This window comes from Zychaea mexicana (genome assembly GCF_025766255.1).
Source record: "Zychaea mexicana strain RSA 1403 chromosome Unknown BDB00scaffold_52, whole genome shotgun sequence".
NCBI classification, from domain to species: domain Eukaryota; kingdom Fungi; phylum Mucoromycota; class Mucoromycetes; order Mucorales; family Lichtheimiaceae; genus Zychaea; species Zychaea mexicana.
In genome coordinates, this window is record NW_026516715.1 from 83,719 (window position 1) to 106,981 (window position 23,263).

The 23,263-nt window shown below is 44.6% G+C and overlaps 8 protein-coding genes across 8 annotated transcripts; 4 read left to right on the top strand and 4 right to left on the bottom strand.

Moving 5' to 3' along the window:
• Positions 1 to 148: 148 nt before the first annotated feature.
• BDB00DRAFT_830466 (uncharacterized protein) lies at positions 149 to 1,039 on the top strand. Its single transcript, XM_053124035.1, has 2 exons — positions 149 to 669; positions 760 to 1,039. The coding sequence occupies exons 1-2, from the start codon at positions 261 to 263 to the stop codon at positions 765 to 767; spliced, it is 417 nt and encodes a 138-aa protein (XP_052978225.1). The 5' UTR covers positions 149 to 260; the 3' UTR covers positions 768 to 1,039.
• On the bottom strand, positions 813 to 1,539 carry BDB00DRAFT_463851 (uncharacterized protein). Its single transcript, XM_053117475.1, has one exon. It carries the CDS (start codon positions 1,425 to 1,427, stop codon positions 858 to 860), a length of 570 nt encoding a protein of 189 aa, XP_052978226.1. The 5' UTR covers positions 1,428 to 1,539; the 3' UTR covers positions 813 to 857.
• A 181-nt stretch (positions 1,540 to 1,720) lies between these two features.
• Positions 1,721 to 2,039, top strand: BDB00DRAFT_830474 (uncharacterized protein; the record flags this gene model as incomplete). Its single annotated transcript, XM_053124036.1, has 1 exon — positions 1,721 to 2,039. A coding segment is annotated over one exon (198 nt), but the record flags the coding sequence as incomplete, so codon positions are not given.
• A 6,990-nt stretch (positions 2,040 to 9,029) lies between these two features.
• BDB00DRAFT_723982 (uncharacterized protein) lies at positions 9,030 to 9,488 on the top strand (the record flags this gene model as incomplete). The annotated part of the gene is made up of 2 exons (XM_053118222.1): positions 9,030 to 9,267; positions 9,319 to 9,488. Coding segments are annotated over 2 exons (408 nt in total), but the record flags the coding sequence as incomplete, so codon positions are not given.
• Positions 9,489 to 13,069: 3,581 nt separating this feature from the next.
• BDB00DRAFT_939941 (armadillo-type protein) lies at positions 13,070 to 15,393 on the bottom strand. The gene is made up of 5 exons (XM_053129332.1): positions 15,001 to 15,393; positions 14,729 to 14,917; positions 14,500 to 14,631; positions 14,200 to 14,388; positions 13,070 to 14,099 (listed from the first exon to the last, which is right to left on the bottom strand). Exons 1-5 carry the CDS (start codon positions 15,208 to 15,210, stop codon positions 13,212 to 13,214), a joined length of 1,608 nt encoding a protein of 535 aa, XP_052978229.1. The 5' UTR covers positions 15,211 to 15,393; the 3' UTR covers positions 13,070 to 13,211.
• Positions 15,394 to 15,703: 310 nt separating this feature from the next.
• On the bottom strand, positions 15,704 to 18,472 carry BDB00DRAFT_830505 (pyruvate dehydrogenase complex dihydrolipoamide acetyltransferase). The gene is made up of 9 exons (XM_053124037.1): positions 18,217 to 18,472; positions 18,026 to 18,102; positions 17,870 to 17,915; positions 17,609 to 17,786; positions 17,314 to 17,518; positions 17,125 to 17,153; positions 16,922 to 17,015; positions 16,504 to 16,846; positions 15,704 to 16,369 (listed from the first exon to the last, which is right to left on the bottom strand). Exons 1-9 carry the CDS (start codon positions 18,348 to 18,350, stop codon positions 15,937 to 15,939), a joined length of 1,539 nt encoding a protein of 512 aa, XP_052978230.1. The 5' UTR covers positions 18,351 to 18,472; the 3' UTR covers positions 15,704 to 15,936.
• Positions 18,473 to 19,797: 1,325 nt separating this feature from the next.
• BDB00DRAFT_830510 (uncharacterized protein) lies at positions 19,798 to 20,354 on the top strand. Its single transcript, XM_053124038.1, has one exon. The coding sequence runs from the start codon at positions 20,077 to 20,079 to the stop codon at positions 20,233 to 20,235; it is 159 nt and encodes a 52-aa protein (XP_052978231.1). The 5' UTR covers positions 19,798 to 20,076; the 3' UTR covers positions 20,236 to 20,354.
• A 58-nt stretch (positions 20,355 to 20,412) lies between these two features.
• On the bottom strand, positions 20,413 to 21,572 carry BDB00DRAFT_464028 (uncharacterized protein). The gene is made up of 4 exons (XM_053117476.1): positions 21,316 to 21,572; positions 21,063 to 21,156; positions 20,854 to 20,965; positions 20,413 to 20,729 (listed from the first exon to the last, which is right to left on the bottom strand). The coding sequence occupies exons 1-4, from the start codon at positions 21,471 to 21,473 to the stop codon at positions 20,590 to 20,592; spliced, it is 504 nt and encodes a 167-aa protein (XP_052978232.1). The 5' UTR covers positions 21,474 to 21,572; the 3' UTR covers positions 20,413 to 20,589.
• Positions 21,573 to 23,263: the final 1,691 nt, after the last annotated feature.

A 23,263-nucleotide genomic window follows, 5' to 3' on the forward strand; every position in this document is an offset into this window, starting at 1 on the left:
CTCGGCGCCACCCTCGCCATCGCACCCGTCACCGCAGCTTGTCCGTCGATGTGGAAATGCTGTCGCCTGTCTCCTCTCCCGCTTTGTCTGCTGTCGTCGTCGTCTCTTCTGCTCCGTCCCCTGACGTGGAAATGCTGTCGCCTGTCTTCTCTCCCGCTTTGTCTCCTGTCGCCGTCGTCTCTTCTGCTCCGTCCGCTGCCAGCAACAACAACAACAACAACAACAACATCACCACCGCCACCGCTACTGTCCCGGCTACAATGCCATTCACCTTTTCTTTCGCACCACCAACTCCGTTCGTTTTCTTGCTTCCGCCTCCTGTCACCACCACCACCGCCACAGTTTCATCCGCGTCCTTCGACTTCACTTTTGCTCCGCCTGCTCCTCCACCTCTAATGCCGCCAATTTCGTCTTCCGCTGCGCCTGTTGCTCGCGACAACATTGCTTCGTCTTCTTTCTCGCCTCCTGCCGCCACTACCACTTCCGCACCACCACCACCACAGACCGACGCAGAGGAACTCATAGAGTTGTTGGTGGTTGACATCGCAAACACCTCCAAGTACGACGCGCAGTTGCTGGAGATCCTTGCGCTGGAGGATTCTCAAGAGGTGTTAAGCCAGCTGTTCGCGCTTGTCCATCAGGACAGCGATCTTCGCGGCTTGTACGAGGGTAAGTAACAGCAAAAATGTCAATTTTTTCCTGTCTGAAATGGGTTACGTGCTATAAGTTAGATACTAATAGAAATGCTTCTTTAAACAGGCGTTTAAGCCCATTCCGTTCCTTGTTGTCCTCTCCCCTGGTGTTGTCGTCTTCTTTTTTTCCGCGTCTGTGCCGTCATTCTCCTGTCATCCCGCCATTTATGCCCGTCTATGCCTCCTATGCCCGTCTATGCCGTCTATGCCATCTATGCCTTCTGTTCTACCATGTCGTCGTTTGCTGTTCTGTTTCGTGCTGCGTAGTGACCTTGTTCGGTCATCGTTTCTTTTTCTGCCTGGTGGGTTTGGGCTCATGGTTGTCGGGCGATCGTTTCTTTGTGTGTGCCTGTCGTTTTGGGCGCGTCCTAGGGCTCTTGGTGAAGGTAACGTATCATGTATTTGTGGAAGCTTCCTAGTTTGGATGAAATGCTCATGATTAAATTTCATATCCAGTAGAGCGTATGTCTGGTTCTCGGCTTTGGTGGTCGTCTCGGCCACGGTGCTTTGGTGTGTCTGGCGGTCGCCGCCTTCGTCAGGCGATGGGGTGCGGCCCAGACATCTCAGTGGATGGTTTCTTGAGGTAAAGGCGGTTGGGGTTGGCATTGGCGCCGACACTGGCTGCAGCCACCGGGGGTGAAGGGGTTGGAGGGGGCACATGGGGACAACTCCGGTTGAGCCGGTGGTGGGGAGGTGAGCAACGCTTTGGTTGTGTAGGCAGCAGGAATCCACCATCGAGACACATGTACAGCGGCGGTTCTTGACAGCAAATGACAACCCAAGGTGTCATGCTTGTATGATTACGGTACGTACTATGCTTACGGCCATTTTTATAAGAAGAGGCTTACTAACTGATATACCCTCTTTCCTTTCCTTCTTCCCTTCTTCTTATCGCATTCAACACGGATGTGGTGTGAAGAAGGCGAAGAGGGGCCCAATATTAGGAATTTATTCCTCTCCCAAGGTTGTCATCCCAGTCAGTTCCAGCTCATGAAGATGGTGTTCCTGCGTAAGCCCTGGCAACCAGGGCAATGTTGCTCACCCAATCCCTGCCACCGAAGGCTCAACCGGAGTTGTCCTCGCCCTTTCCATATCCTGGATCCTCCACCGGCTGTAGTCAGTGTCACAGCCATGTTAGTCCAGCCTCAGCCTCCACCTTTGCCTCCGGATTCCGTGAAGCTGGGGTGTCCGGGTTGGGGTGTTCGGCCAGCGGTGTGGGTGGTACGCCGCGATGGAGAGCGTCAGCTTTCCAGGCTAGCCGAGTAAAAATTCGGGGTGTTGTGCGAATCCCGTCTTTGGCTTGATCACGTCGTCTCGTGTGGTCTTGGTGGATGATTCATGATGGTTATGCTGCTACAGGTGGCGTCATATTTCCACGCTAGCCGAGTAAAAAACTCCGGGACTTGCGAGAATCCCGTCTTTGGCTTGATCAGTCTCTTGACAACAGACTATCACGGTAATGGCGACGACAAACGGGCGCTCTTCCAAATTGGCTTACAAACAAGAACACGCGATACTCAATGAAACATGGATTGAGAAATTCCAGGTAAAGCAGCAAATTTATTGTCTGTTGGCGGCGCTATGGCGGCAAACTGATGCGGATATCTGTATTACTCAAACAGATCACGAAGATTACAGCATATGCATACAACAAGTGCATAGACGAAGCAGCTGCAAGGCCTAGCGAACAGGCTACTTTGGCATGACTCATTCGAGGTGAACATTATATCGGTGGCAAACACAGGCGACATGACCTTTTCGCGGATTATTTATATGCGGCATAAATCTCAAGCTTTTCAAGGACTTGTGCGAGACAACCTTAACCCAACAAATAAGCAATGTCAGCAATGTCAATTTCCGATATGATGGCAACAAAGCTGGGCACACCACAACTATTGGACCATATCAGCATCAAATCAATGAGATGGCAAAAAAAAACTGGATCTACTGTCTGCTCATGGCAACAAAGCAACAGGGGCTTGCCGCAACAACAACAACGCTCAATCAACAAAGGTGGTAACTTCAAATGGTGGCAATGGAGTACAAAAGGGCACATCATGGACGTTTGGCGACAGCACACATGACGGTTTGTCCGACGAATCAACATCATTCAACAAGACGACTACTTCTACGTATCGCTGCTTCTGGGGACAAAAAAAACCCAAAGAATCAAGGGAACAGTTTTCAATCAACGAAGGGAGCTGATTTATTATCTCCATGTACGACATGAACGTGATAATAATCAAACACAAGCGCAAGAGCGGCAAGAAACTAGGACGACATACAGCTCATTTGACAACATTTGCAGCGTTCATGATACGGGGCAGCACATTCGACTGGTTGAGTACATGAAATACGCAAATCGCCACTACGGTAACCCCGTCCTATCCGTTATTACGTTGCGGTGACAAGAAACTAAGCGACAATTTCAGCCCACAATCAATCATCAACTATTTTATTGTGATGGCAAAAAAAAAACAAGTGGCAACAAGATGCAATGGGCAACAAATTTCAGATCGCACACATGGACGAAATCGGCCCGCAGCAACTACGAGCGACAACAGGGCGCGATTGACACAAAAATGCGGGCTTGGCAACAACATAACAAGGGGCAGCAAAAACAAACCTTGACGACGTCTCGCAGATACTACAAATCCAATTTCGCATACATTCATTTGTCTGGGGCATATTCACCTTCACGCGTAGGCATAAGGCGAAATCATGGAGCGATGGCCTCTTAAGTGACTAAAGATGCGAGAGCAATGAACTATTGAAGGAGGCAGTTCCGAAAATGCAGCAAGCACACCTGGCTATTCGATTGGACAATGTTAAATTAGCAAGGCGACGGTACCCATATCAATCTCTTCTTCTTGGGACAGCAAAGGTGTGACGCGACAACTTTCAACTCAAAATGGAGCGTCATTCCAATGGCGGCAAGAACCATCAAGGACGACAAGTTCAACTGCTCAAACGAAACTGAACGAATGCTCTTGGTGCTGAGGCAATTATCATGGCGGAAGATTAGCTTGCACAAGCCGCAATAAGTTATTGATGAGAGTCCTTACAGGTAAATACGTGATATCAAGCTAAAATATGAAAATTATGAAGCAATCAACAACACTTGGATCATGCGTACTTAACAATTCTCTCTTGGTTAGGACGGTTGCACACGTTACTATGCGACGGTACCTTGAATATAGGCATACACATACGCTCTCACGGCATGCCAAAGGATAGCACAGAGGAGATAGCGAGATACGATACTTGCTACTCGCCGTTCACTATTCGACAATAACAAGAAAAACTTGTCCCCAGAGCTGTAGACAGTGGCTATCCACATCGAAATTGCAGTGGAATCGAGATAACGCCAAGCGTAGCAAACAGATCGTAGTATCTGTATTATGGTAAGAAGCAGTCTAAAGAAATGTAATTGTTACATTCGAATCATAACTAAGTAAAATTTCACTTAATTACAGTGTAGTAAACTATCTACGAAAACTTTCTTACAACGAAGCCCTGCTTCCCGGAAGTCCCGTACAAGTCTCCTCCGACAAATGACTGGTAAGTTAATGTCTAGGTAATGATAGCTCCCACAAACATGACAGATAAAAAAAAAGAAAAAAGAAAAGAAAAAGAAAAAAGCAAAAAAAAAAAAGAAAAAAATACAAGCAACAAATGGCACAAGATCGGAAACTGAGGCGGAATCCATGCAACGAACCATACCATTGCCAAAACAAAGAAACACTATCTATGGTGCGAGACGCTTCAGTACTACATCAAAAGCCTACAGTAGCAGTACTTTGAAGCAAGGTTACGACGAGATGTATATCAACATTACATTATAAATCGGCATCGACACTACTGCAACACAATTCATCTTACAAAAATGACGCAATTGCGCAAGTAATACAAGACGAACATCCAATCAAGAATTTAAAAAAGCGTTACATTCAAAAGTAAAAGAAAAAAACAACATTCGATATCAAACTGAATACCAATGTAATCATCAAAGAAACCAACGGTAAGTAGAAGCAAAGATGATGCCGTGTTTAATCTTTACGACGAGATCATCAATAGCCAATATTAAAACACATCTATATATTTAGTCTAAACGAAAGCTAAATCAAATTTCGAACTCACAATCATTAAGAGTCACTATTACAACGCAAGAAACAAATGTAATCGGATCGAAGGCAATATCATCTCAGGAACGAGCGGTGCATGAATCCTACCATAATGCACCAACCCAGTGCGCCAAAGCAACTTAAAACATGTCACGCCTCACAAAATGAAGATATGGAAGAAAACCGAAACTGAAAGATTTTAAAAAGTTTATAAAAAAGAAAAAAAAAGAACAAGGGGCTATCATTACCGCAGATAAGAACTGACTAACATTTGTAGGACTGGAGATGAGGACATAATATTTCCTAGCAGTGGTATGTATATCTACTAGTGTATAGAAACATTTATTATTCGAATTACTTTGTGCAATAAATTTTATGCGTTCAATCAAATCGTACATCAAAATCTCAAAAGTGACATGCAAACAAGAGCATCTGCTACGTAGAGAGGTTGTTCACTAATAGATTACATGAGCGCGCCGAATTCCCATCATACCAGATCAAGATATACATACGTACCTGCGGAATAAAGGTATTAGTGTAACGTGGCTTTCATAACCTTTCAACTACGCATTATGTCACATGCTCCATCAAATAGATAGAGAGGGATTCACCCAAGACCACTGAGATGCTTACATAATAATTAAGGGCAGGAGAGACGGTAAAAAAGAGTAAGTTGGGATGTGTGATGAGATTACACATATTTTAATACATGATGTGTGCCTAAATGATATATTTGTATCATTATAACAGCATAGCCCTGCGATATACATAGTATATGTACATTGTGTCAGTCTCGCTTTTGCTATGCAACTAACGGTTGTGATGTGTATAGCTCTCGTTAGATAGTAGTATCTGTATCAGAAAATGTAACTTATATGTATGCCGTAGCTTCTCCTGATAGCTTGTACTGTATGCGACTAGGCTGCTAAGCAGTGTATGCATTGTTTATGAGATGAGTAATAAATGGCCCTTGTATGTTACATAGCCCATGTTCCATAATTGCAATTCTCCAGAATCAAAGTTGCCTGCTTATCATATGTATGCAATAAAATCTATTATGAGGTTCACCCTCTCTTTTTTTCTACATGGCACCCTTCCAAAGATATAAGATTCATGTATTTCCAATGATTCAAGCTCAGGAAAGTTTTTATGTACGTCTATACCTGCTTCTTGTTTATCTTCAAGCCACTAGCCCAAAATCTATTCCATGGACACGTCGCCTTGGAGATTGGCATGCTTGTTCTTATCCTGACCATGTTTTTTGCTTGGATAACACTATTGAAATGGGCAAAGGCAAAACTACTTATTATAATCAGAGAGTCGGACGGTCTATTGGAATGACGTCTGACAACCATTACAAATATCTTTTAATAATTTCCACGGGCGTAGGAAAAAGCGGGATAACTCACCTTGCAGGTTTGAAGCGTTATGAGCAGCAATAATGAGCAGTGTGAAGTACTACATATGTACGCCGGATTTAGGAGTTGCCAGGTAGTAATTGCGCAACTGAGTGAACGTTTTTAGTGGTCGCTAGTAATAGATTCGGTTACTATCACATTATGCATATTAAGTTATTCAACGAACGGTGACTTGCCAATCGGACCAAGGTCAATGAGTGATAAAGGATAGGGTATGAGAGGTGCTATTTCTTTTTTGCTGTGTTTACTACTGAACACTTTCACGCCATATGAACAGTACAGCATAAAATGCTATTTGAAGAGAGAACAGAAGCAACCGTCGTTATTACGCGCTATTGGTCAGATGATGTTAATTACCAAAGCCCACATGTGTGGTTCATTATCAGATCTTCCCACATAATAGACCTGTATACGGTAGCGCATGGTTCTGACTCTGACTATACATGCACAAAGACGGGTATGATAAAGAAAGGTCATTTGTTGTCAACAGCATTGGTTCTTTTCTTGATGGAACATTATCCGTGCAAGTTTGTACTTACCCCGCAATTAGCAGCTGTATTATCTTCACGATCTACTACAACCATGATCATTATCATGAACCACTACTCAACTAGCTTGTAAAGGCTTCCACATGTCAAATAAATTTTATTTAGTGTTCGTAAGATCTGTGTCTGCGTGGACAGTGTATGTAATGGTATAGCATTGTGGGTCATCTTTTAAAATACTGCACCTAATAATCGAGTTAACGATGCGCACAGTGTATCTTGCAGCAGAGTTCCCTTGTTCCTTTATCCCATCTTTCTCTTTCAATTACGTTTTTTGCTCACATGAATTGAGTCTTTATGGTTTTGTACATCCTTACAAACCATGACACAAATATTGTATAACTCCAACAATGACACCTATGACAACGAACGCTTATCTAACAACGACTACAGAAAACGGATAATTGCAACTATTTATCAGATCGGATAATCTGCAGTTGCTAATACTTTGCACACATGTCGTCGATGAAATCAACTCTTTATGGTAAAGCTTATTATGCTGGCACCTTGTCCGAAGCTTGCTCTCAGTCTCATTTGGGAAGTCGTATGATACCTGACTGGTGGTTCTACTATGCTCTTACTCATTCCTTAGCACAAACTTATGTTATTGGTGAGGACAATCAACTATTTGTGTATATGCCTGTAATCAAGTATGCGTGAGTATCTCCCATGAGAAAATATGTAGAGTTGTAAAGAATGATAAATGGAGTATTTAAACAAAAGCATAAATTCATATCTCCCGGAGTCGGTGCTCTTAGCGGTTGATCAATAAGCGATCGTATTACCTTGGGCGAACGGGAAAGAGAAAAAAGTACGACCTGAAAACTGGAGACGAGGCAACACACATAGAACCGCGGGATTCCGAATGTAAAAAAAGAAGAGTTTAGATCTGCTGATAAAAAGTTTGTGTCATATATCGGAAACACGGACCCCTCCAATCAATATGTTATCAAATTGTCCTGTTTTGGAATGTATGCGGGGGGATGCTTAGGCGGTGTGAATAGTAGAAAATTATATTGTCTGACAGTTGATTTTCGAAAGATGATGCCCATACGTGGTCATTTGTATTACCGTTGTTCGCGATTATAGTTTAGACAAGCTCATCCATTGTTCTTGATTTGATGTTTCGTAGATAGGAGCAGAGTAATGATACGTCTAGATTATGTCTTAGTGACAGCAGGAGAGCGAAAACATGGACAATGAAATAACGAGCTGCTGTGCTAAACATAGATGGGTAGACATCCGGTCACGACTAGAGCACAAAACACTGTGTGCCAAGACCTTCCAATCAATTGTAGTGACTCTGCGCACGATATGCTGCCAACAATGGAGTTTCTGAATCGATGAAGTGAGGAGGAGGAAAAGCAGCTAGCCACATTGAATATAGTTATTGTTGTGTGCGTATGCAACCGTGCTTCTTTCATATGTATTTACTTGCACATGCAGATCAGGATAAGATATTCGTCGATAGAGCAAATTAAGATCGTTTCGTTCCCTGAGATCCCCTAGGTGTTCTATTACTCCGTAATTGATAAGTGCAGCTGTAATTCTTTGTTCTTAACGTGGCTCGGCAAACACGCCGCGCCAGCAGCTAGCCATAGGCGATTTCGAAGAAAAAGAGAGGTGTGTGTGACATTTTCCGTTCAAAAGACGGTCCGACAAAAATTAAAAACTCCAAAGCTAGCACAAAAATTCGGCGCTTATTTCCCGCTATGATGCTTTCTTTAGAATTGTGAAGGAACAAGATGCATGAATCTGGGTCTTCTTTTGTTGGAAAAGAACAAAAAAAGGCAGCTAAAACCACCTGTTGGAACCAGAAAGAGCCCGGATCTGATAAGGAGTGTGCTCCGGTGATCTAAGCATTCTCGAGTTCCATGGGATTTCAGTAAGGCCGCTTGTCCCCGTAATTTTGAAGTCCAGTCAAGTGTGACTGGACGAGGTTACACAAGCGTGCCATACTCTCTGGCACACACACACCATCTTTCTCAACCTACCTCTACTGATTGATTTTCTTTCTTTCCTTATTACTTTCTTATATTTTTATGTTCAATGGACGCACTCAGTACTACGAGTAGTACGGTCACCACGACTGTCTCAGCAAACACTCTCCCCTTCTCGACAGCAACACATACAGCTCCGCCGTCTACACCTTCTTTTCAATCGTCATTGTTCAACCCGGAAGATAGTGCTACTAATCACAACCCACCATCACCAACGGCAACGCACTCGACCAAACGAAAAGAAGTGTACGCAGTATCAGCTACTTCATGCTCTAATTGTGGTACGACTAAGACACCCTTATGGCGTCGAGCACCCAACGGCGACACTATCTGCAATGCTTGTGGGTTGTACTATAAGGCTCGTAATCAGTTTCGACCGCCAACATTAAAGCGCAACAGTGCGCGAAAAGACGATCAAACACAGCAAAATGACTGTGGAGGTGGCCCAGAGGTCGGAACGTGTCCCGGTGGCGGCCACTGTAACGGTAGTGGTGGATCTGAATCATGCGCAGGTTGCCCGGCATTTAATCAACATCAAGTGAATCGCCAAACACTTATTTGTGTGAATTGTCGTACCCGCAATACGCCATTGTGGCGACGAGACGAAGCTGGTAATACCATTTGCAATGCCTGCGGACTGTACTACAAATTACATAACATGCATCGGCCGGTGAGCATGAAGCGAACAGTAATCAAGCGACGAAAACGAGTGGTGGTCGCAGAGACTGGAGAGGAGGAAGAAGTTTCTGGAGGCGAAAGCAGCAAGAACGAAAACGATTCACAACAGGATCAACTTCCATATCATCATCATCATCATCATCATCATCAGCAACAAAAAAACCATCAACCTGAACGAAATCCAGGCAAGCGTATCAAAGGACTCAAAGCACCAACACAAAAGAAGGAAGAAGTCCCTGCTATCGAAGATTACATTTTACCAAAGCGTTTACCTCCACCGACAACAGCGCCATCCGTGTCTCCGCCATCAGCATCGTCCATATCATCTCCTACATCTCCTCCAAACATTGTCGCGCCAAGACCACGGCTGCCGTTACCCCAGATGGATCGGATCTATAACAACCATAATAGCAACAACAATAACACAACACACAACGAACATCCTCCTTATTTACCGCCAATAACCTCCACATCATCTTCATCCCCACCGTTGTCACATAGCAGCAGCAGCAGCAGTAGCGACTTTCATCATCAACAGCACCAGCAACATCATCAGCATCATCAGAATCATAATCACGTCCACCATCACCACCAGCAACAACATCGAGGAATCGATTCACTGTTACAAGCAGCTGCTGACTGCGAACGCTTACCGCCCATCTCATTACCACCACCCCAACCATCCTCTAGTGCACCACTTGCTGAATTTGATGCCGCTCTGAATCGTCTTAACCAGCTCCGTTCTCGAGTAACATCACAACGCGACGTTTACGCATTAAGTCAACTAGCCCCTTCACTGAATGATCTTGTACACCGCGCAGAAGCTTCTTTATAGCGCCAACTTCCCTCTTTCCACCTCCTTTTTCTCTTCTTTATTACACCTGATTCGTACATATAGTACTATATATCACTACTTGACAAGTTTTTATATAAAACATTTGGATGCAGATATACAACGAATGATGTGGGTCGGGGAATGAATATAATAACTATTATTGAAAGATGACAAATTGAATGCTGGCTAGCTGTTTATGGTTGCTGTCGTAGTACTGGGAGTTGCTGTAATAGTAGTTGTAGATGATACTGGTGTAATTTCTCTTTCTTTTGTTTCTTTTTTTTTTTCCAAAATAGAAGGGCACAAAAGAATAATAAAAGGGAATGTTATTTAACCGAACTCCTGAGCCTCTTTTTTTTCAACCAGTCCGCTAGCTCGCTGTGATAACTGTTCTGCCGCTTCATAGTGCCGATAGCGGATGGCGAGTCTGGCGAAGTTCCGCGCGGTTTTGAGGTGCGTGTGGTTTTCAGAAATGACGCAGATGCTGCGGTTGCTGCTGCTGCTGCCTTCGTCGATTGTTTTGTTCTTGCCGTCGCCGTTGCCGTCGTTGCTGTTGCCGTCGTTGCCGCCGCAGCTGTCGCTTCATTATCCTCGTCACCCTCATCTTTCCACCATCCGCTCACCAACCCCAGTCGAACAGTAACCTTGCCAATTTCTTCGCCCAGCCTGCCGTCATCCTTCTTCCGCCAGCGCCGCTTCAGATCATAGACCGGGAACGTCCGCTCGATCAAATTGGGATCCACCATGGACGATGTGGACGAGGACCGCCTTCTAGGGTCATAACACACGTCTCTGCTCCGGTAAAACGCCAAATTGTTGAGTGGGATGTGTGCAAGACCCACCGTCTCCTTGGTGAATAGCAGATGGTCGTTCTCTTCGTCGTTGAGCTGCAGCGAGACCTCCATGAAGCTCTGGTCGTTTAGCCAGTTTTGGATATCAACAAGATGGCCTCGGAGATAGAAACACGTCGGCCAAGACGAGCTGGGTTGCTTTGTGATGGATGATGCAGGACAGCTGATACGCTGAGACAGGAAGGTATATGCAAAGATGGGTTTGCGCGCCACCCCACGACGACCGGACGCGGGCTTGGGCATGAGATGCTTGAGGTTGTCGGCATGCACAATGCTAAAGTAGAACGTAAAAGCGGTCGTGCCTGAGCCTATCTGGTGGTATCGTGGTACGCTGTCAGTTGTGCTTGGATGTGACACAACAGAGGGTGTTGCTGTTGATGATGTTGTTGTTGTTGCTGTCGCTGCTGTTGACATTGTCGACATGGCTGTGCTGGACGTCTGCTGCCGTAAACGACGCTGTTGCTTGGCAGCGGTTGTGTTGTTAGGGAGCTGAATGCGACGGAACTCTGCGGCAAGCTGGTCAATGTTCAAGTCGACTTTGAAATCGGTATGTGATTTCGCCCGTCGCAGACTGTTGTGGAGGTCCTGCTTTGCTTGCTGCTGCTCTCGATCCCGTGGCTTAATCCAGCTGACAGACCGTCCTTCGTTTACTGTCGTTCCTGCTTCTGCTCCTGACGATATCGCTGCCAGTCCCGCTGCCGACGATGCTGCTCCATCTGATTTTTTGAGCTTTTGTTGTCGCTGTTGGATCTGTTTGTGTCGTTGTAGTGCGGAGGTGGGTTGTTTCTGCTGCTGCTGTTGCTGCTGTTGCTGCTGTTGCTGCTGCTGCTGCTGTTTTGTGTTTTTCAAGAATGAGTGCGAGGAGGGTGAGGATAGAACTGTAGTTGTGGCGGTGGTGGTTGTGACGCTATCGGAAAATAAGAGTGGGGTATTGTTGCTGCTGCTCGTGCCTGAAAGATCCATCAGGGACTTGAGCTCCATATTGTTGTATGAGGCAGAAGAGAACGAGGACGACGCAGACTGTGTTTTTTTGTCGGGCATCGACACGATAAACAGACCGGCCTTGAGCTGCTCTTTACGATTCTCTGGCAGCAGCGGCCGCCAGTCGCCCCTGTCCGCCACAAAGCGGTTGACTTTGTCCATGTGTCCACCGTGGTGGATTACCACTTTTGCCTCAGAAACGCTCAATGAAAGCATTCCTATCCGCTGCTGTGAGGCATCGGCTGCAACGCTGTTGGCAGTGAGGGTGATTTCGGCATTGTGGGTGCGTAGCCGGTGTAAAAGTTTGCTGGAGATTAGATAGGCCAATGTTGTGTCGAATGCGACAGTGCCACTGCGTGAGATGGGAGTGAGAGGAGTGCTGATTATTGTTGTGGGCGGAATGAGATCGTCGACAGCTGCAGGAAGACGCAGCTCCAGCTTGCTTTGGATACAGATATCATGGTCTGCGCTGTGGGAAAAGTGGCGACCTATATGAGAAACAGATATGGACACAGAGAGAGAGAGAGAGAACAAGAAGGTTGTTTCAGCTTCAGGCGCGTTAAACGAAAAGGAAGAAGGGGTTGTTGTTGTTGTTCTTGTTCTTGTTGTAGCTGGCCGTCGTCAGTTGGTGTAGGCAGAGGAAGAGAGGGTAGAGAGGGGTGGGTTTCCATGGTTGTGTACTCACCTTGCTGGACGGCGACCAATATGGCATACTCGCACGTCCTTGTCAGCAATAGCGACATAGTGGGTGTATGTGTGTGCGTATTTTTTTATTGGGGTTTAAAAAAGAGCAAAGAGCCGCATTTCAGGAAGGAAAAAGAAAAAAAAAATTATTTGGGCTGTGGGTGTGTGCGCTCGTTGGCAATCACCGTTTCACAAAGGCTGCTGCAATCATATTTGTAAACTAAATAAATCACTCTTTCTGCCTCTCATTTGGCCCTGCCTCCTCCCTCTCCCTCTCCCTCTCGCTCTCTTTCTTCTCTCTCTCTCTCTCTGACTGTCTGTCTTTCTCGCTAACTAACTAACTGTCACTCGATCGTGCGTAGAATCGCGTAGTTTGGAAGAAATAAATGACTTTTTTATTTTATTACTGAGCTCCTCCTCCGAAATTAAAACCACCCTGAGGTGCCTGCACTTGCGCCTGGAACGCAAACTGGTCGCCTTGCATCTCGCCGCCCATTGCCTCTGCTGCTTCGTCGGCCTCCTCGCTAAAGAATTTGTCAATGATGTTGTATGCCTTCTTGTAGATCTCCTGGTTGTCGTGTTGCTGGAGCTCATGGATATAGTCTACCCCGCCGCATTCTTCGATTAAAAGTGCATATGGGTTATGGTTGTCTACCGTGTTCGTCCGCTCGATCTCGCCCACTTGCAGAATATTCTCCAGACCGTCCAGTGCAACCATCGTGATCTTGTTGTCCATCGCCGTCAGGATATCACACAGCGGCTTGATGCATCCCTCCGTTACAAGATAGTGTATTTGCTCAGGCTTGTTGAGACCGCCTGACGTGGCATTGCAGATTGCCCAGCATGCCTCTTTCTTGGTCTTAAAGTCGCCATGCACCAGGATCTGGATTAGCGGCCGCATAAGCCCGCCGTCAATCACCGCCTGGATCTGTGATGTGTTGCCGGCCGTAATGTTCGACAGCGTCCAGCATGTTTCCTTGCGGATCGCCTCTTTAGGGCTCATGAGCAAGTGGAGAAGCGCGTTGATCGCCCCGCAGTTGATAATCACCTGCGTCTGCGTGTCGTCGCCAGTAACAATGTTGCCAACAGAGCGGAGTGCAGGCGTCTGCACGCTCGTTGCTGGATGGCCAAGAAGCTCGATAAGACGGCCACACACACCGGATTCTACCACTGCCTGAATACGCTCGTTAGGTCCATCCGACAGATATGAAATGGCCCAGCATGTGTCAATCAGGACTTCTTCGTCGCTAGAAAGAACAAGCTTGGACAACACTTGAAGTGCAGGTGCAACCTATTCTTGCATTTTCTTTAATAAGTCTCTTTTTTTTCTTCGCGAGAACAACCCCCCCCATCCTCCCTGTATCCCTTATGTATCCCTTTCAATTTCATACCAGTCGCCAGTCGGGCTGAGGATTCTTGCCACGGCAAAAGTTAGAAAGTGTCCAGGTTGCGTTGCGCAGCATGGAAATCTTGGTGGTGTCTTCAAAGATAGCCAACAGAGGTGGCAATGCGCCCGTTTGGAGAACGAAATCACGACAACGAGGACTATCACCAGCGATATTACCCAGCGCCCAGACAGCCTACATTTTCATATATAATATCGCCATAATTAGTGATTAGCACATTTCCTGTCTAGACGAACAACCCCCTTTCTCCGGCTCCTTCCTTCTAGTCATGCTTCTTGTTCTTACCTGTTCTTTGACATCCATCACCGGACTGCTTAACAGCTGAATAAAGAAAGGCACAGCACCAGCTTGCAATACCACCTGCGTCTGTTGTGATGATCCAGAAGCGATGTTTGTCAGCGCCCAAGCCGCTTCAAACTATCGTCATAATACAAGAAGGCACGAACATACAGAGATACATGTTGAACCGTCAGTCATATTACTTTAACCTTCTTTTCTGTTTTGACATACGTACTTGCAGAGTTGTGTTTTGAGATTGCAAGAATTCGACAAATCGTGGCACTACGCCGCAAGCAATGACTTCTTCAATCGGCGGATTCTTTTCTTTCGATAGCAACTTTCTAAAGTGTGCTGTTGCAGTGAGTTGTGTTTCGCTTTCAGCGGCGTACAGTCCTTGGACCATGTCCGGCAACATGGCCATGAGCTATATTAGATTTATTTCCTATTAGATTCCTTCGTCGAATCCACTTAGCAGCCCTAAAAGATTGATTGTATGTCTTTATTCACCTGAGCATCGACAGGGTAAGCGCTGTCTTCATCATCAGAATCGGCAGGGAGGTTCTCCACGTTAAAGTTTCGTCTTTTGGCGAGATTTTCCTCCTTCTTTTGCTTGCGAATCTCTACTTGAGCAGTTTCACGACGACGTCGCACCTCTTCTGGTTTGAAGTGGCTACGCGCCTTGTACGTGTTTCGTCTGAGATCGGCGAGTGGATCCATGGTTTTTTTTCTTTGGCGCGTACTGTGTGTTGGATTCACAAACAGAAAAAAAAAAAAAGGAAAGAGGCGTTTGGCGCGAAAGCAAAAAGTTAAATTTTGGATTTCAGCATATCAAATGATGCAGACAACGCAGTGTGATTTGTTTTTGACGTGATTACATCCTATCAAAATTCTCTGTCGTTGATAAGTGGTTAGACAACGTAAATACGTCTATCCCGTTGAAGATATTGCTATATACACTAATATCAAACATGTAATCTTTCAAGATGCGATCAATATAGAGAGCACCGCAAAGGAATTGCTTGAGAAGATTACAACTTGACCGAGAAACGTGTTCATCACATCCTATCACGTATAGCTATCCTCTCTGTGTATGCAGTTGTTTATCAGCAATCAAACGGCAGATTACTATATGTCTCTAGATGTATACACCAAGAAAAAGGAAAAAGGGAAATAAAAGACTGCTACATCGTAGCAAGTTTCTTATATAGTTTCACCGCTATTTTTAATTAAACAGGCAGATGCACGGTAATAGAGCGATTGTCTCTCTCTTTCATTCTAAGATATATGCTTTTTAAAAGGGTTGTGGGCGTGTTTGTGTGGTGTTTGAGTGTGATAGTACTAGTGATGGTGTTGGTTGATTGGTTGGGTTATTGTTGGAAGGAAGTAATGAAATAAGGAGAAACGAAACGAAGAAAACAGTGGGCGTAGCGATATTGAAATTATTTACAGCATCATCTTGAGCGGGTTCTCCATGTATTCCTTGAAAGACTGCAACCAAGTAGCAGCAACAGCACCATCAACAACACGGTGGTCGCTGGAGAGGGTGACCTCCATGGTGCTGCGAACAGCAAAGCCGTTCTCCTTGGTCTCATCGGGCACAAGCTTCTGGCTGGTACCGCCAATGGCCAAAATGCAGGACTGGGGTGGGTTGATAATGGCAGTGAAGTGCTTGACACCAAACATGCCAAGGTTGGAGATGCTGAACGAGCCACCCTGGTATTCGTGGGGAGCCAACTTGCCGTTACGGGCACGGGTAGCCATGTCCTTGACGCTGCTAGAGATTTCGGAAAGACCACGCTTCTCAGCACCAGTGACGATGGGGGTAATCAAACCGTTAGGTGTGGCAACGGCAACAGAGATATCAGCAGTGTTGTACCTAGCAAAAAAAAAGGGTCGATGATCAATCCTGTTTTCTTTCTTTCTTTCTTTCCTTCACTTCAACGCAATCCAGCAGATGCGTCTTTTAAGAGATGTGTAACTAACTAATTGTAAGTTAGTACATGTACTTACTGTCTGATGAAATCACCCTGCCAGGCAGAGTTAACCTCGGGAACCTTCTTCAAACTGAGGGCAGATGCCTTGATGATGAAGTCGTTGACGGACAACTTGTACTTGCCCTCAGCAGCCTTGTTGAGAACCTCACGCAATTTGCTGACCTTGTCCATGTTGACATCAACAGTGACATAGTAATGAGGAACCATCTGCTTGGATTCGCTCAAGCGAGTGGCAATAACACGTCTCATGTTGGTGGTAGGGATGTCAGTGAAGGCATCGCCAGTAGCAGACTGAGGAGCGTAGGCAGCAGGCTGAGCAGGTGCAGCGGCGGCAGCGGGAGCGGCAGCGGCAGCGGGAGCTAGTATGCAAATCGATCTATTTAGTATTCTTGCTTGTATGGATACATTTCCTTTTCTTATCCTCTAAATCTTACCCTTGAAGCTGTCAACATCGTCCTTTAAGATTCTACCACCAGGACCGGAACCCTGGATTTGGGAAATGTCAATGTTACGTTCGTTTGCAGTTTTCTATTGAAAAATACATGGAGCGATACTGAGTTTTTTGTTGTCTGGTTTTGGCATGCGTGTACTAATAAGCAACAATAAAAATGGTTGTCGATGACGGGTCGTTACTTACTCTGGCATAAGGACTTGCCTTGACACGGTCTGACCCGACCGAAGAACAAAAATAGACGGTAAAATTTTTGTGTGAGTATTTTTTTAATACAAGACAAGAAAAACTATACAGGCCTAACCCGCCCGCCCTTTTGTTCATCACACGCACACCCCGCCATTACCCCAAAAATGAAAGAACCATCACACTCACCACCATCAGAGGAGGCGGATGAAGAAGCAGGCTTGCTGGCAGAGGCAGCCTCAGTCGAAGCGGGCTTTTCTTCGGCGGCTGGTGCCTGCTTGTCTTCACCAGCAGCGGGAGCAGGAGTGGCAGCAGCGCCAGCACCGGCATCTTCCATTGTGAACTCTGCAAAGGCGGCAACATCGCTCTCGTCCTCAACAAGGACAGCAATGGGCTATAAAGAGAAAGAGAAAGAGACAGAATACAGCCATCGATCAGTTTCTTGTTGATATACCTTTGTTGTCATCTAAGCCAAAAGCGTTACCTTGCCAACGGGAAAATCCTTTGCGCCAGTATCGACCAAGATCTTGGCGAGGAAGCCTTCTTCCTGGCACTCAAAGTCCATCTGAGCCTTATCGGTCTCGATTTCGACCAAAACATCACCGGGGACGATTTCGTCGCCAACTTTCTTTTGCCACGCGCCAATACCACCCTGTGTCATACTAAGTTACAATCAACCCGTCCTCTCCAAGTCAGTGACAAGCGTCTTTTTGCCTTCATCTGATGTATATATAAAGCAACTTACGTAGGCGACAAGGCAGGCATAGCAATCACGTTGTGATCGGGGAACGCTACATATATCGGAAATACATAAGAAAGACGTTTGGCTCGATTGATTTGCTGACATACAGCACATAAGAAACACGCGAACCTTTCACAAAACCCCCGCACTACAACTTACACTTGGAGCTATAGAACTTGACATTGGAAGGAGCAGCAGGATTCAAGAGGGAACGCAGGGCAACAAACTTGGCGTTGCTAAAAGAGTTGAGAGAAAGGAAAAGAATGAGCAAAGAAAAGGAGCGAAAACCAGAAAGGGCGCAAGGAGGTAGCAGCAATGCCACATGGGTATGGAATTGTGGTGAAATTTACCTCGACGATGTGAACGCGCGTGCATTGTTACGGGCTTGATGAGCCAAAAGAGGAGTGGCTCTGGTAGTGGTCAAGCGAGCAGTTGAGCGAATGCCTGCAGAGGCTCTCAAGAGTTGGCGGCGAGCAGAGGACATTTTGGAAAGTAAAAGGACAAGAAAAGCTGGAAAAACAACGGGAAACCACTGGTGTTTTTTTAACGGCCCCCCAATCTTTCCGTCGCTGATGATCCCGACATCACCCTCTTGTCTTTTTTTTTTTGCCGGTCACAGCTAATTCCCAACATGCTCAAATATACGCCTGCCCTTTGCCCGGCTTCCCCAGTGCACACGAAAATGTTTTTTTCTGGTGGTGATAATTTCAAACACAGCCAAGCTTTTTTACGCTTGGGCATCGGAGCGTCCGGTGTGGGTGCTGGGGCAATCTTTACCGTGTTCTTCCGTACCGAGAGTTATTTTTTCACACAGGTCTACCATAGTAGCTTTGTCTGTATATAAGGCTACTTTGCTTTCGCACGCTGATAGTAGTCATATATGTTATTAATTCAAAACCTTTTTGATACGCGTTCTTTGTCGGCAGATCAATTGTGCGGCCTTTTTTTTTGAACATGTGCTCAAGGAAGCAAACGTGGCTAAACATCACTCTTTCTTCTTTAACTTGTAATTGGTGATATTGCTATTGATATATACACATCATTAACGCAGTTCTCGACCGTACTACCTTGTCATCCACGTTCTACGAGATACTGTTAATACCATATCATTGATCCGCCTAAAAGTGCTTCTTCCTGTCGTGGACAACACATTGGAAAGGACATCGAACCTCCGTTAGTATGAATCGCACTGGTCCGACCAAAGAAAGACAGGAGCTCGTTATAATCAAGTTTATCAGATATTTTTTGGTAGATGCAAGGTAACCGACCCTTGGTCATCTTTTTGGATGCGTTCTCCTTGCAGATCCCCCGAACGCCGTGTTGCGCCACGGATGAAAAAAAAAAGCAAGAGTTCCTTTATGCACATTGTTCTTATTACATTGATACTATATACCATTTCGTTTGTCATCAATGATACGTTACGAGCACACTTGGAAAGATGTCTGAGATATCTTTTACCATGACAGCGGAGGTTGCTATGATAAGGACCAATTGTTGCCGTGGCTACGACCGTTGTGTGTAGCTTTATGCAACGGTTTATCTCACAACTTCCTCAATTTGACGTAGTATGAATATATTTCTAATAATTACATTGCAGTTGAAAAGGCGGAACAAAGCTAAAGTGTGATATTGACTCAATAAGCTAATAGCACCCTTGTCAATGATCGGATATGAAATGGTCTTAAGTCTCAACCACTGGAGGTTTCCTTTTCCTCTTATTAAAATAGATTCATCAATATATAACGCGTTATCGTTGACTCGTATAAAGCAGATACATATGACACCTAGTTGTTTGTATTCTTATGTAAAGGTACATGCATATGATGTTCGTTGAAAAGATACCAACGTGCATTTGTGGTGATGTCGAACTGGGAGCCAAAGGTGAAAAGAAATTGAAATTCGAAACGCGCTGATGACGTCGCGCTGTCTTTTCTCCAGTGACACCCTTCTAACTTTCGGCCCTCGCCAAACATTTTTTCTTAACCAACTAATACACATTTAACGAAATGGGTGGACACTACGTTATTGCTGGCAAGGCCGTTCCCAACCACATTGTAAGTTACATACACGCATACACATAACTTTTTGACTGCTTTATGCTGGAATGGTCACGTTCTAATTGCTTTTTAATTAATCATAAAATGAATTTTTCTTCATGTTCATGTGCATGTTTACTTTCACTTGTCCATTTGAAACTATTATAGCTCTCCATGGGCTTCCTTGGCGCCTACGCTGGTCTCGGTACCTACTTTGCCCTGAAGCCCCAGGCCCCTCAGCCCGCCACTCCCCCGATCAAGGCCGGTTCTGTCGATGAGGAAGCTTTCATCAAGGAGTTCTTGAAGGCTGCAGAGTCCGAGGACAAGCAATAGATTAAGTAGTGCCCTACAAACACTCACTCAACACGCAACCTTTACGACCACAAAACAAATAACATCATATTAAAAACAAAAGGAATATCTGTTCTTTTTAATATGCAAGTCAAAAAAAACAAAAATCCGGTACACTTGTCATGTTTGAGAAAGGTCTTTGTTAAAAAGAGTTACATCATGAATAGTAATGTAATATAGTGTATTCGATTATATTGATTCACTGGGCTACGAAGGGTAATTTGACAAGCGGATGGTTGAGGAGCAAAGAGGAGGAAACAGTTCTAAGATGGAAAGCAAAAGGATGAAGAGCAAGAAATAGGAAGAGATAGCATAACTTTATTAAAATTACTGCTATTAGTTAGGTTTGATGGGCATGAGCTTAGACTTGGGACACTCCTTGAGTGGCTTCCAGCTAATATCAAGGACACCAAGGTTAAGGTCACCGCCCTGGGCCACTTCCTTGAACGCGGCGGGAGTAAGATCGATTGCTTTACCTATACGAGTTCCGTAATCATGATGTCGAAGATGATGATACGGTGTTAGAGCATGAATGAAGTGAGCATATAAATATATATATATATATATATATATATATTCGCATAAAGTAAGAAAACGCACCAACTGCACATCCAGCGCACTTGTCGACAATTTTAACAATGACGGAAAGTTTCTTGTCTTTGTTGTTGGTGATCTTCATGCACTTGTAGCAGTCTTCAAAGCCGTCCATGGCCTATCGTTTTGTTTGATATATATCAGTATTGCAAATTCAATGCACACCTTACACTTTTAGTTTGAGTGGATTCGCTTCAGCCATCGCTGTTAATTACCATAGCACCAATCATATCGTAGTTAGTAGCATGATAAGCCTTCAAGCCGTTTCGGTCGTAGCAAGCAGCATTGTTCAGATCTTCACCGGTGTACCTGTTAGTACAGCAATGATCGAGTATCAGACATATAACACAGTAACAAGTAGATGATTAGTAAATCTTACTGCTTTACTAATAAAAGCAATATTCCAGTAGATTGCTGAACCTTCATAGAACAAAGCTTTATAGAGAGAAAGACGAACGGAACACTAACCAGGTACCACGGCCACCACGCTTAGTGAGACTCAAGGTGGATTCACTGAACGATCTAACTTGGGCGACACCGCGACGTTCGATTTCATCGGCACGGACAACGTTCGAGAAACAGAGCACAAAGATCAGAAGTAAAAGCTTCAAGAATTGATGTTTCATGGCTGGATATAAGAAATACAGATTTTAGAAGAAAAAGAAAGTAAGGAGTGGAAAGGGTGAGATAGTTAAGGAGTGAGAGCGAGAGCGAGTAAGCTAGTGTGAGCTTGCGTAGACAAAGAGAAGAAGAAAAGAAAGAGAAAGAGAAAGAAAGAAAGAGGGTTAGAGAAGGGAAGGGAAACCCAATAAAGAGGGAAGATTATGCTACTGGAGAACAAAAAACACAAGTTCAAGTGGAGCTGGTTTTTCTCAGTCTAAAAGATATGAGTTTCTATGAACCAACGTGGCGAATGACAGATTTTGGGTTCTCTCGTTATTGTCCTGACTCCGAGAAGAAGAAAAGAGTGCTATATGTGATAGTGCTCGTATAGGAACACACAATAGACACACCTCATGCTCTCCTTTACATTCACGCAACAGCTAATGAACTTACTTTCTTATCACAGACTTCTCAGGCGAAAAAAGATCGACGAGCAGAGTGTGTACCCCGTTGGAAAACATCCTTTTACGGTGATTTATTTCAAAACCCGAGTATTAGTGCCTGTGTGCAACGCTGCTCGTAGTGCGTGTGTGTGTGAAGAGAGGGTTGCTGTTCCTCAAGGAGTGAACGCCGTGAATAACTAATTGTTATGGGGGGCTTTTGACTTACCCTCTTTGGATAGAAAACATATTAACTACATTAGAAACATCTCGGGTCCCTTTGTCGCACTGCGCGTGTATATTATAAACTAACGGATAAGTCTTCTCTATCTCAAAGCAAAAGCTACATCTTCACTACGATATATTGTCGCGGACAATCAACAACTTTGGTGAAAATATATAAAAATACAAATGAGCAAATTTAGGGATAGTTGCTGGTAATATAGCAGCAGCAGCAGGGATTCCAGACCCAAAAATACACAACCACACATATTTAGCTGAATGTTTAAAAAAAGACAGACTCAACCCCCTCCTTTGACTATTGGGGAGTGGGGGTTGGTCGGCACAGTGTTGATTTGCGCGCCTTGGCTAATCGTCTCGCTTTCCAAGTGCTCCTTTATTTAATGTTCTACGCTCTACTAATAGCACATCATAAATGTCCCCTTTGCACATCACACAAAGATTGGCCTTATTGGTATAATTGGATCAACAGTAAAGCATGAAAATGTTAACAGTAATGATGAAAAGATGCTTCTACGATGAATTTAAAAGGCTTAACTGACGAAAGTTTGAATTACTCATAATTTCTTTTTCTTTCTCTTTTCTGTTTAACAAATATAAATGACAAGATGCACCAACAATTTTTCGGCATTAAATGCTTCTGTACTAGCTTGTAATGGTATTTCCCTCGCTTTTACCTGTAGATGATGGAACACTTTGTATTTGCGTTCTAGCTCGTTAGAGAAGGGCTCTAATGTATGATGCGTACTATGAAGAAGTTTGAAAACGTAGAATAATGAAATAGCTGGTTCTGTAACGTATATATTCACCATTTCTTTTAAAACAAAGAAAATATCTGAGTTTTTCTTTATGAAATCATGTCTTTGAGGACAGCGATGGTATTATAATAAGTGTGAAGAAACATAACAAAACAATGTGTAGCTAACAAAACGATTGTCTTGTTTTTCCTTAACAGAGGAGCTATATGATTCTTCCATTATACTCTGTCCCTTACCCTTCTGCAGATTGTGACTATATGACTATGAGCGATGGATAGTAATGAATGATGCGTCTCTCATCGCTCATTCGCTGAGACCAAAATCCCTACAATGCTACTATACTTATTCGGTAAAAATAGCTATACTCAGCACACC